This window comes from Ranitomeya imitator, chromosome 4 (assembly GCF_032444005.1).
Source record: "Ranitomeya imitator isolate aRanImi1 chromosome 4, aRanImi1.pri, whole genome shotgun sequence".
Lineage (NCBI taxonomy): Eukaryota > Metazoa > Chordata > Amphibia > Anura > Dendrobatidae > Ranitomeya > Ranitomeya imitator.
Window position 1 is genome coordinate 56190034 of NC_091285.1, and position 12604 is coordinate 56202637.

The 12604-nt window shown below is 39.1% G+C and overlaps 1 protein-coding gene across 7 annotated transcripts in view; it reads right to left on the reverse strand.

Moving 5' to 3' along the window:
* LOC138675459 (protocadherin gamma-B2-like) overlaps nucleotides 1-12604 on the reverse strand; it is a 502075-nt gene that overhangs the window by 380407 nt on the left and 109064 nt on the right. Inside the window, exon 1 of one of the 7 annotated variants that reach the window (XM_069763714.1) lies at nucleotides 4466-7087. The exons of the other annotated variants lie outside the window; for them this stretch is intronic. Coding sequence (XP_069619815.1) covers nucleotides 4466-6901 — 2436 coding nt within the window. The 5' untranslated portion in view covers nucleotides 6902-7087. Of the gene's footprint in view, nucleotides 1-4465; nucleotides 7088-12604 lie in introns of those variants that run through there. 7 annotated transcript variants of the gene reach the window in all.

The window sequence follows — 12604 nt, forward strand, 5'->3', positions numbered from 1 at the left end:
TTGATGTAAAGTTGACATATGCAAAATGTTATTTTTTATCTATTTTGTGTGACACCACTCTCTGATTTAAGTGTACAAAAATTAAAAGTTTGAAAATTGCTGAATTTTTTAATTTTTTGACAAATTTCCATTTTTTCATAAATAAACACAAGTTATATGAAATAAATTTTTACCACTAAAATGAAGTCTAATATGTCACAAAAAGAGTCTCAGAATCAGAGGGATATGTTGAAGCCTTCTAGAGCTATAACTTCATAAAGTGACAGTGGTCAGAATTGTAAAAACTGGCTTGGTAATTAAGCACCAAATTGGCTCTGTCACTAAGGGGTTAAATTCCACTGTATACTTTTCTTAACAAAACATTGACTACAAAGCCAGATAAGAGATGAATAATAACAGTATTACTAAAAACAAGACCCAAAACTACAAAACCCAATTGATTGTTAAGATTTCTATTTTTTAATAAAAATAATATATAGTCACAAACATGTTTACATCTAGTTTGTTAAATGTATTTTTCAAAGTGTTGACAATATTTTTTATATCATTATTTTGAAAATAAAAATATGAAATATTGTAATTCTTGCACAGACAGCTAAACTATTGAAGACTCATACATGTTGTCCTTTCAGGAAGAGTTTTCAGTAGTCTCATTTTTATAAGAGGCAGAATTACAAAGACAGGTAACACCTCTATATACAGCTAATATATACAGGGTCCACTGATGGCAATAGGTGATATCACAGCTGTACCTTCTCCCCCTTCATAATAACCTTTTCACAAGCTCACTCCATGCTTCAATACAATATATTGTTGCTAATGTACATGTCAATTTATGAAAACAACAGGAAATATGAGGTTAGAAAAGCCCTTGTGCCAGTGTGAATATTTTAATATTTCTAATTTTTCTTTAGTATAAAAATAGTAATTATTCCTAGACTATAAGTAACTAGCAATTACATAAAAAAATCTAAACTAGATTGGAATGCTTTTTAAGAGAATTTCTTTAATTATTATTATTATTGAACCTTTTTTACTGGAATGTTTTATTACAACAAAATGCATCAATTTAAAATTTAGCGATTGCATATAACTAAGATTATGTTATTATTTAAACTATGGTTGAACCTAAAATACTATTTGTAATTTATGAAGCATTGCATTTACATACTTAAGGAGATTTCCCAATGATTACAATCTTTTTTGGTATGGCATATTAGGGAATACAGATTTTATAGAGTTTGGTCTCTCATTCAGAATCTCTTGTATAAGCCGAAATGGAGATATGCTAATAAGGACCAAGTCCATCTGGTCTACATTTTTCCATTTATTTAAATGGAAAATTGGAAAATATATAGCCAGCCTAATCTTCTCCTGGGGATGCCAAATGATGCCCACAGGCTTCTGAAGCATTTATTTTTATATTTTGCGAAGACACTTTTTATTATGATATTTTATTCCTATTGATCAATATGCAATACATTTCTGAAAATATAAAAAACAAACTTTACTGACAACATATTGCACTAATTGTAATGAAAAGATGAATTGTTCAAGAAAGGAAACCTTTAGGGTATGTTTCCACGTTCAGGAAACGCTGCGTTTTTGATGCTGCGTTGAGCCGCAGCATCAAAAACGCAGCGTCCAGATGTTACAGCATAGTGGAGGGGATTTCATGAAATCCCGTCTCTACTATGCATTAAAAGATGCATGCGGCGCGTCTTTTAACAACGCAGCATGTCCGTACATTGCAGAAACAACGCAAGGACAGCGCAGGTGACCTGCCAGTGACCTCAAGAGCAGATTTGGTCAGGATTTTACCTGCATAAAATCCTGACCAAATCCTGATGCAATCCTGAATGTGGAAACATACCCTTAGAAGTGAAATTATAAAGTAATGAATATGTAAGCTTTTTTTGTCATAGCTTTTTTTTAGCTTGCAACACTTTTTTTATTATTTAGTGTAAAAGGAAAACAAGCCCTGAACAAAACAAACCCTGACCAAATCAATGAGATTTAACCAAAATTTAAAATGCAATTCTTTTCTTCAAAATGTGACTTTTCCTTTTAATTTTCTAAAATGTAAAAGCAATGACATTGTCACGGATCCCTTCTCCGTGGTGTCACTTATTCGTCACATGCCTGCTCTCACACGTGACTTGGGGTTGTGCCTGCAAGGGTTAATCTATCTCCCCACTCTCAGTCCAGCATTCAACCTCTGTCCTATGCTGTAATGGGAGCATAAATCACCCACCGACCCAGGCCACACACCCGCTCATACGCGCTGCCACCACTCATCGAATACACGGGCGATGAGTCCCGGAACTAACAATAATACTGATAAAAATAAGGCTCACACACCTTTTGGCTATGGATTCCTTTAGAACATTCAAGGTTCAACTTGTTAAAGTTTTTTACTTTAATAGCAAAAAGTTCAATGCTTACAATAAGAAAAAGGTATAAAAATACAGTAATAAAAAGACATACAACTTATGCAAACAATATCAAAATAAACAGGAGAAAACTTACAGAAATGATCTAACTGGTAGTTGCTTTCTGCTCCCTGAGGGAAGGAAGAAGGTAGATTGGATCACATCAGCTTCTCAGGCTGCCCCATCATGTGAACACAATTCTCTGTCTGCAGCCTAAATTTATAACTTTGGTCTGAGGTCAGGTTTCTAGACCGGCCTCCCAGGTTAATATCATAATTGCGGTCTGTTTGATTGGGCACGGTTGCTCTACTAATGAATATATATTATTTTCCTCTGGAGACACGTGTGAGATGGTTCCCAGGGATAGCTTCCCTCAGGCCGCAATTTAGCATCTCCCTTCCAAGACCTAGGTGCCAAATGTTGCTTTTCTTTTCGGCCCTAGATAGACCTCCTGGTGAGATCTGGAGACAGTATTTCTACTATTCCCAAGGAAGTACCTATTAACACCTAGGTGCGACTTGCCTTCAGGACAGATGTTACATTATCACTGGTCACACATATAACCCTAGACATATGTCCCTACACACATAGATGTATATATATATATATATATATATACACACATATTTCAGCACAGACTTAATAAAAACTTGTCTACGTTATCAATGGATGACTTAAAAAAAAGCATTTAGGAGCATAGAAGAGCATAGATTGACATAGTACCCAATGTACCAGCCATGTAACAATGCTACTTTTTTCTACTTTTTTACTTTCACATTAAGAACTAAAATGATTATATGCAATCTGTTAAGTCAATTGTTTCCTGAAACATTATCACTTAATTGGGCTGCAACTCAAGGAGAAGAGGGGTAATGTTACTAAATAAAAAGATCCTTAGACCTGTCTTCTAATCTCTTATGAGTCATTCATAGTTTTCAAGTAGTTAAGGCCAATCTCTTACTTAAAGGGAATCTGTAAAATTAATTTAGTCTTCTAAACTAGTACCAGATAAATCATGGAACCTGTTTCCCCAACATGGTACTAAAATGCAAAATTCCCCAACATATCCCAGAAGAAACACATTTCAGCCTTTGGAACCTTCTGTATATATTATCTGCTTCCAGTCAAGTGGGAGGTGCAAGATCGTGGAAAAATCAAGCTTCAGCTCAAGTAATTGAGAGCACTGGAATTTGACTGAACAATGTTCAACATCCCTTTGCCTCAGTTCGAATTCTCCCTTTAATCAAACTCCCGTAAACAAGAAGCTTAACTTGTTCGAGAGCTAGCATCTCACACTTGTTTGGAAGCCATTAATTTACAAAGCAAAGATAATAATTGGAAATGGAACATATTTCATTGATGGTTTATTATAGTGTTGGTTATTGCTGTTCCTAAATTGCCGGTCCTAAACTATCATTCATTTTAGCCTATTGTTTTCATATTCCCTCGGATCTCTATTTTATCTTTCCCTCATATTACAGGTGTCATGTTTGCTGTCTTTTCCAAGCCAATTCACTTGACAATGATTCTGGCACGGTAGTCCGATATATGTATTAGTGACATAAGTATGAATCCTTATACATGTTATTGTTAGGAGATTATTCTGTGCATTATCGCATTTTCAAAATTGCAAACAGTTCAATATTCATTGGCTTAAAAAAGAAGTACCTGATTGTCAATGTATACATTTTCATGCTTTATCATTTAGGAACATCAATCACCAGGGTTTCAATATCATTAAAAAATCATCAAAAAGTCTTGCAGCATATTTTGTATATGGTATTCCTTCACAAATTTCAATTTGCATACTTAAATATCATACTATATTCAGTATTACAGTATATGCAAGGCTACATAAAAAAAAGTCTTAAAATTTTAATGGAGAATCATTTCTAAACATAAGCTGGGTCTCACCTTTTATTTTTTTCGTTATATAGTTGTTTCTTTTATATTTCCACAAAGTTATCTAAACAGAGCCAATTTTAAGAATTTAAAATCAAGCCATAAAACACTTTGTGTGCCACCCAACCTACCTGTGTATCTGTACTCATCAGCGTTGCTTCCTTTAAACCTTCACTTCCAAGTCCAGAGTCATCCGCATCAATGAGGTTGTCAACAGGGACATTTTGGTTTGATTCAGTAACAACAAAGTCACTTTCTGATGGATCCAAAGCCACGCAGAGATTGTACGAATATGGTAGAGGTAATGTTCCATCACTATACATAGACAGCACCCTGGGATCAACTGGGGGATACAAATTTGTGCTAAAAGATCCAAAAGCTGATGAAGATTTGGACTTTTTACATTTTGAAATAACTACTAGTATTAAAGTTATAATGAACAATAGTGAAATGAGGGCGAGGGCAATTAATAAATACAACTGCAAATGATTTTGAGGAGAGTCATCACCGATATCACTGATAGGGTTGAGTTTCGGAACGACTTGCTGGAAATTATCTGCGACAATGAGACTGAGAGTGACAGTGGCAGATAGAGCTGGATCTCCATTGTCCTTTACCATTACCACAACTTTGTGCCTTAGTATGGCCTTCTCCAGAAAAGCATGGATGGTTCGTATTTCACCAGTGTGCTCATTTATTACAAAGTGAGATGGTTCTGATGCTTGTATGAAATGATAAGAGAGCCAAGAATTATGGCCGGAGTCAGAATCCACTGCAACCACCTTTGCTATTAAAGAACCTGGTTCTGACGCAAAAGGCACCATCTCAAAAATAGCTGCACCACCACTGTCTAATGTTGGGTACAATATTCTTGGTACATTATCATTCTGGTCTACTATACGGATAAGTAGCGTTGCATTACTACTGAGAGATGGAGATCCACTGTCTGTAGCCGTCACGTGAATTACGAATTCCTTTAGCTGCTCATAGTCAAAAGTTCTCTGAGCATAGACAACTCCACTTTCTATATTAATGGAGAGATAGGCTGATAATGAAAGGTCTTCTGTACCAATGGTAGAGATGGAATAAATAATTTTAGCATTTTCTCCAGTATCGGGATCGGAAGCTTGCACAGTATATATGGAGGCTCCCGGTAAATTATTCTCTGGCACATGGGTGACAAATTTAGATTTATGAAACATTGGTGGATTGTCATTAACATCTGATATCTCCAATTTGATGGTCATTTTACTAGACAGTGCTGGCGATCCTCTGTCTGTAGCTAAAATTGAAATATTATAAGAAGGCATTTGCTCTCTGTCCATTTCGCTTGTAGTGATAATTCTGTAGTAGCTGTCATCTGATAAGATTAAACTGAATGACGATTGTTCTAGAAGTTTGCAGTCCACTTCCCCATTTTCTCCAGAATCTTGATCATGAACTTCGATTAGCACCACCACTGTACCTGGTGCAGCGTCCTCAGGAATAGGAGTAGATAATGATGTGATGGATATCTCCGGTGGATTATCATTGACATCTATAACTTCGATCAATACTTTACAATGGGCCACAAGTCCTCCTCCATCTTTTGCTTGCAAAGACAGTTCATAATTTCTAACTAGTTCAAAATCTAACCTATTATTGGTTTTCATGTCCCCACTTACAGGATGAATACTGAATGCTCCTGTATAATGGATATTACCTGAGGTTTTACTGAAGGAATATGTAATTTCTGAATACAGACCTTCATCCTTATCATTTGCACCTATGGTAATTATAGTAGTATTTACTGGAATGTCCTCATTTAGACTGACTTTATAGACTTGTTGGGTAAATATGGGGAAATTATCGTTAACATCAGTAACAATGATCCTTATTAAGGCAGTTCCAGATCTCACAGGTTTGCCTCCATCCATAGCTGTTAATATGAGCTCATGAAGACTCTGTGTCTCCCTATCTAATGGTTTCTCTTGAACAAGCTCTAGAACTCTACTACCATCTGGATTTCGGTCTTCACTCAGTGTAAAATACTGATTATCACTGAGCTTATATGTCTGCACAGAGTTAGAGCCAATATCTGGATCTTCTGCATTTTGTAAAGCAAATCTGGTCCCTGCTGATGTTAATTCAATTGTTTCTATTGTGAAAATATCAGGGACAAACACTGGAGAATTATCATTTATATCCTGAATTTCTACTCTAACCCTGAAAACAGTTAAAGGATTCTCAATCACAGCATCAAATGTTAGGAAGCAAGAAGCTTCTGCTCCACACAATGTCTCCCTGTCTATTCTGTCCTTAATATACAGATTTCCATTTTCTAAGCTGACATAGAAATATCTCTCTGCTGATCTGGACACAATCCTCAGTTTTCTAGATGTGAGATGATTAATATCTAATCCAAGGTCATCTGCAATATTTGCTATAACAGAGCCTTTCCTCATCTCTTCTACAATGGAATAATGAATCTGACCTGAGACTGAATGACACAGCCAATAAAATAAGGTAATTATTACTTGCCATCCGAGTCCTTTGTCTTCATCATAATGAGGTTTCAAATGAGCCATTACAGCATTAGAAATATCCTAGAAATTGTAGAGCTGCTGGAAGCAATAATCCACTGTCCAGAAACATTCAGGATGAATCTTGTCTTCTTACTGAGAATATTGATGTTAAAAAGGTTGTTTTGCTCTGGAGAGACTGAAGAAAATGGAGATTCTTTCTCTTGCAGATATGGAGTATAGGAGAGTGACGAATATCCCAGTGTATTTCCAGTTCTTCACTTTTCTCCATAATGATCAAACAGCGGCGCTGTGAGGTATAACTGAGGAACTGCAAGCCAGGAATTCATTTCTATGTATGCTATAAAATAGAGGTGTCCCAATGTTATACTATCTATCTATCTCTCTATCTATGTCTGTCTATCTATTATCTATCTATCTATCTATCTCTATCTATCATTACATGTATATTGAGTATTTAGTTACAAAAAGTTTTAATAATAATTATATTAAATTAAATGAAATATATATGATTATTTGATAAAAGGAAAAATACAAGATAAACATTTTCTTGCCAGTTACAACAAAGAATTGGTTGTCTTAACTATAGCAGTCCAATCCATATGCCCTATTGAGGAGGGCACTTCTTATAATCCCCTATTTAAATAGAGTCGCAGTTAACAATTTTCTTAGTTCTGATGGAGAATGTCTGTCTATGGGTAAATGTAATGGCCATTCATTTGAACAATTGGCATGTAGTATGACTTTTCCCTTCCTGTTGCTTCATTAAAATAGGGGGCTGCCATGATGAAATACCCACAGAAATATATAAACTGGACATTGTTAGCCTCATCACATATGTAACATAATTCTAAAGATTAATGACATTTGTATATACAGTGGGGAAAAAAAGAATTTAGTCAGCCACCAATTGTGCAAGCTCTCCCTCTTAAAAAGATGAGAGAGGCCTGTAATTGACATCATATGTAGACAACAACTATGAGAGTCAAAATTAGAAAAAAAATCCGGAAAATCACCTTGTCTGATATGGCCAAGATTTATTTTGAAAATTATGGTGAAAAATAAGTATTTGGTCACCTAAAAAGATGCAAGATTTCTGGCTCTCACAGACCTCTATCTTCTTCTTTAAGAGGCTCCTCTGTCCTCCACTCATTACCTGTAATAATGGCACCTGTTTGAACTTGTTATCAGTATAAAAGACACCTGTCCACAAACTCAAACAGTCACACTCCAAACTCCACTATGGTGAAGACCAAAGAGCTGTTGAAGGACATCAGAAGCAAAACTGTAGCCCTGCACCAAGCTGGGAAGACTGAATCTGCAATAGGCAAGCAGCTTGGTATGATGCAATCAACTGTGGGAGCAATAATAAGAAAATGGAAGACATACAAGACCACTGATAATCTCCCTCGATCTGGGGCTCCACACAAGTTCTCACCCTGTGGGGTCAAAATGATCACAAGAACGGTGAGCACGAATCCCAGAACCACACAGAGGGACCTAGTGAATGACCTGCATAGAGCTGGGACTACCATCAGTAGCACACTACAGTGCCAGACATGTCCCCCTGTTTAAGCCAGTACATGCTGGCCCCGTCTGAAGTTTGCTACAGAGCATTTGGATTATCCAGAAGAGTATTGGGAGAATGTCTTATGGTCTGATGAAACCAAAGTAGAACTGTTTGGTAGAAACAAAACACATAGTGCTTGGAGGAGACAGAATGCTGAGTTGCATCTAAAGAACACCATATCTACTGTGAAGCATGGGGGTGGCAAAAGCATGCCTTGGGGCTGTTTCTCTGCAAAGGGACCAGGACAACTGATCCATGTACATGAAAGAATGAATGGGGCAATGTATTGTGAGATTTTGAGTGCAAACCTCCTTCCATCAGCAAGGGCATTGAAGATGAAACGTGGATGGGTCTTTCAGCATGATAATGATCCCAAGCACACCGCCAAGGCAATGAAGGAGTGGCTTCGTAAGAAGCATATGAAGGTCCTGGAGTGGCCTAGCCAGTCTCCAGATCTCAACCCCATAGAAAACCTTTGGAGGAAGTTGAAAGTCTGTGTTGCCCAGCAACAGGCCCAAAACATCACTGCTCTAGAGAAGAACTGCATGGAGGAATGGGCCAACATACAACCAACAGTGTGTGCCAACCTTGTGAAGACTTACAGAAAATGTTTGACCTCTGTCATTGCCAACAAAGGATATATGGAAACATATTGAGATGAACTTTTGTTAATGACCAAATACTTATTGTCCACCATAATTTGCAAAATAAATCTTGGCCAAATCAGACAAGCAGATTTTCATGATTTAGTTTCTCATTTTGACTCTCATAGTTGTGGTCTACCTATGATGTCAATTACAGGCCTCTCTCATCTTTTTAAGTGGGAGAACTTGCACAATTAATGGCTGACTAAATTATTTTTTTCCCCACTGTAAGTGCATCAAAGACTATTCAAGTGCAATATGTAATCAACATCACATCAGCAGGGAACCAACACCTAGTGTGTTAGGGGTCGAGTTCCTGCCTCTGCACAGGGGGGAATCTCGGGCCATCTCCGCTGCAGTCTCCCATTCTTCTCCTGCCGCAGTGGAGCCTGCTCAGCAGAGATGTCGGTCCCAGCGTCTCACTCAGTCTGACTGTGCAAAGGGTTACTGCTGCATTTCCTGCTTCTGCCATTGAAGTCAGTGCTGGGTAGCGTCGAGCAGACGTTTCTGGGACTAAGTCCTGCTTTTCACGTTCTGAGCATGCCCAGAGTAAGATCTCTCAGTGGAGATCGAGAGTCACATGGTCAGATACTGAAGCTAAGTCCATTGGTCCTTTCAGGAAGGTCTTATAGGTGCTAGGACTAAGTCCTGCTTTGCACAAACTGAGCATGCCCAGGGCAAGATCTCTCAGTGGAGATCTAGGGTCACATGCTCAGGTATGGCAGTCTCTCATTGTTCCTTCTAGGAAGGTTTTTTACTTGCTGCAGCTATTTAAGGCTCGCATGGCCGCACGGCTTTTGTTATGTGCTTTGCGCCAGTGTGTTCACGTGAGAGTGTGTTCAGGGACCCAGCTGAAATAAGCCCCTAGAATGCTGGCATCTCCGGCGAGGAGTTTGTTTTTGAATGTATTCAGGGACCTGGCTGAAATAAGCCCCTAGAATTCTGGCACCTCCGGCGAGGAGTTTTGTGTGCATGCGTGACCACTGACTGCTCTCTGTTTGGGCAGTTTGCCTGTGCCTCTGTGGAGTCTAACAGGGCACAGTGCTTTTCTTCCATGGCTACTCGGTGAGTTTACTGAGTAAGTCCATACTGCCATATAGTTCCGCCATTTGCTAGCAGCAGGTACTCCTGCACGTGGACCCCGGGCTGCGAACGCACCAATATCAATAAAAACATCTCTATTTACTCAGCGCCTTCCGCTAGCCCTAACATAGTGTCTCCACTGATTGGCTTTGGTGAATGTACCTCTTCCCCACTATCCCGTAGAATGTAAGTCCGCAAGGACAGGGTCCTCTCCCCTCTGTACCAGCCTGTCACTGTAAACCTGTTTACTGTAAATGATATCTATAACCCTGTATGTAACCCCTTTCTCATGTACAGCACCATGGAATTAATGGTGCTATATAAATAATAATAAGAATAACAATGTACTCATAGTACGAAGCGAAAACACCACAGTTCAGTTCAGCCTCTAGTGGCTGCTGTTGGGTACTGCAGCTCTGCTTTTTTCAATGCGGTGGGAGGTAAATCTAAGCAATTTATGGGATCATAGGGTAAAAATAACTTACACACCCTGTGTTAGGGACCGGGACTTCCCTGCCATGTGGGATGTTGCGCAGGCACAGTTTTGTGCTCTGGTCTCCCAATCAGACCTGGCTGCTGAGTCTGCTGCTTAGCGCAGACGTTGATTGCAGCATCTTGCTCTGTTATACATGTGGTTACTGCTGGCTGTCCGGCTAAAGTCTATGGTAATCAGTTTTATATAGAGGCAACCACACTCTCTGGAGTCTACATCCAGAAATCACCTTACTGAGCATGTCTGTGATGTGACAGCTCCAGATTGGCCCATGGGCAATGCTCCATCCGACTGGGCATGAGTGTTTGGGGTGGAGTCTGGTGCATAAACGGCTTTCAGCAAAGCATGCAGTGTGCTAGCGTCACTTGTGTTTGGTATATGTGTGTGTGGATTCTCTACTGCACTATCTGTGCCTTGTGTGTGTTTAGCACTGTATCAGCTACCGTTGGGACATCAGTGATCTGTGTCAGCATGTGTTCAGGGCTGGCCCTATGCCATTAGAATTCCAGCACCTCCGGAGAGGAAAATAGCTGTCTGAGTTTAGGGCTGGCATCAAACCATTATAATTCTGGCTCCTCCGGAGAGGAGGTTTGCTAGCTGTTCCTTTCCCGTGTGTATGCTATACTTCCTTGGGGGGTTAACAGGGTGTTGCATCACAGAGCAAGTTCAACCCACGTATTCTTTTGCAGTGGTTCTAACAGGGCATTGCACACTTCTATTGTCCTAGTACCCCTCAGTGGTTAGCTGAGCTGGTATTTACCTTCCCTGTACCCGTCGGTGGTTAGCTGAGCTGTACTTACCTTGCCTGTACCCCTCGGTGGTTAGCTGAGCTGATACTTACCTTCCCTGTACCCCTCGCTGGTTAGCTGAGCTGTACTTACCTTACCTGTACCCCTCGGTGGTTAGCTGAGCTGATACTTACCTTCCCTGTACCCCTCGCTGATTAGCTGAGCTGGTACTTATTGTCCCTCTACCTCTCGGTGGTTAGCTGATTGTATCTCTTTGGTGCAATTTGCCAGCCCTAACACCCTGATTGTTTTAAAGTGCTAATCTTTGGTCATTATATTCTCCTCCTATGCTTAAAGGGGTTGTCTAATATAGGTATTTTGTAAGGCATGTATCCCTGAATGATCCAGCATAGGCCACTCTGGAGATCTGTAGGGAATGACTAATGCCATCTTTTTTCTACAGGGTGGGCCATTTATATGGATAAACCTAAATAAAATGGGAATCGTTGGTGATATCAACTTCCTGTTTGAGGCACATTAGTATATGGAACTTTTCAAGATGGGTGGTGACCATGGCGGCCATTTTTAAGTTGGCCATTTTGGATCCAACTTTATTTTTTACAATGGGAAGAGGGTCATGTGAAACATCAAACTTATTGAGAATTTCACAAGAAAAACAATGGTGTGCTTGGTTTTAATGTAACGTAATTCTTTCATGAGTTATTTACATGTTTATGACCACTTTTAAAATGTGGTCAAAGTGCTACCCATTGTGTTGGATTGTCAATGCAACCCTCTTATCCCACTCTTGACACACTGATAGCAACACTGCAGAAGAAATGCTAGCACAGACTTTCAGTATCCATTGTTTCAGATGCTGCACATCTCGTATCTTCACAACATAGACAATTTCCTTCAGTTGATCCCAAAGATAAAAGTCTAAGGGGGTCAGATCGGACCTTGGTGGCCATTCAACTGGCCCACGACAACCAATCCACTTTCCAGGAAACTGTTCATGTAGGAATGCTCGGACCTGACACCCATAATGTGGTGGTGCACCATTTTCCAGTTTGTTCATTTCCATTTTTCCCTCCCCTTCTTTCAAGAGCCATAACTTTTTCATTTTGAATGATACCATTGATTTTAGCATATAGTGTACCATAAAACGGGAAAAATCAATTTACAAGTGTTCTGAAATTGCAAAAAAAAGTGCAATTCCACAGTTGTTTT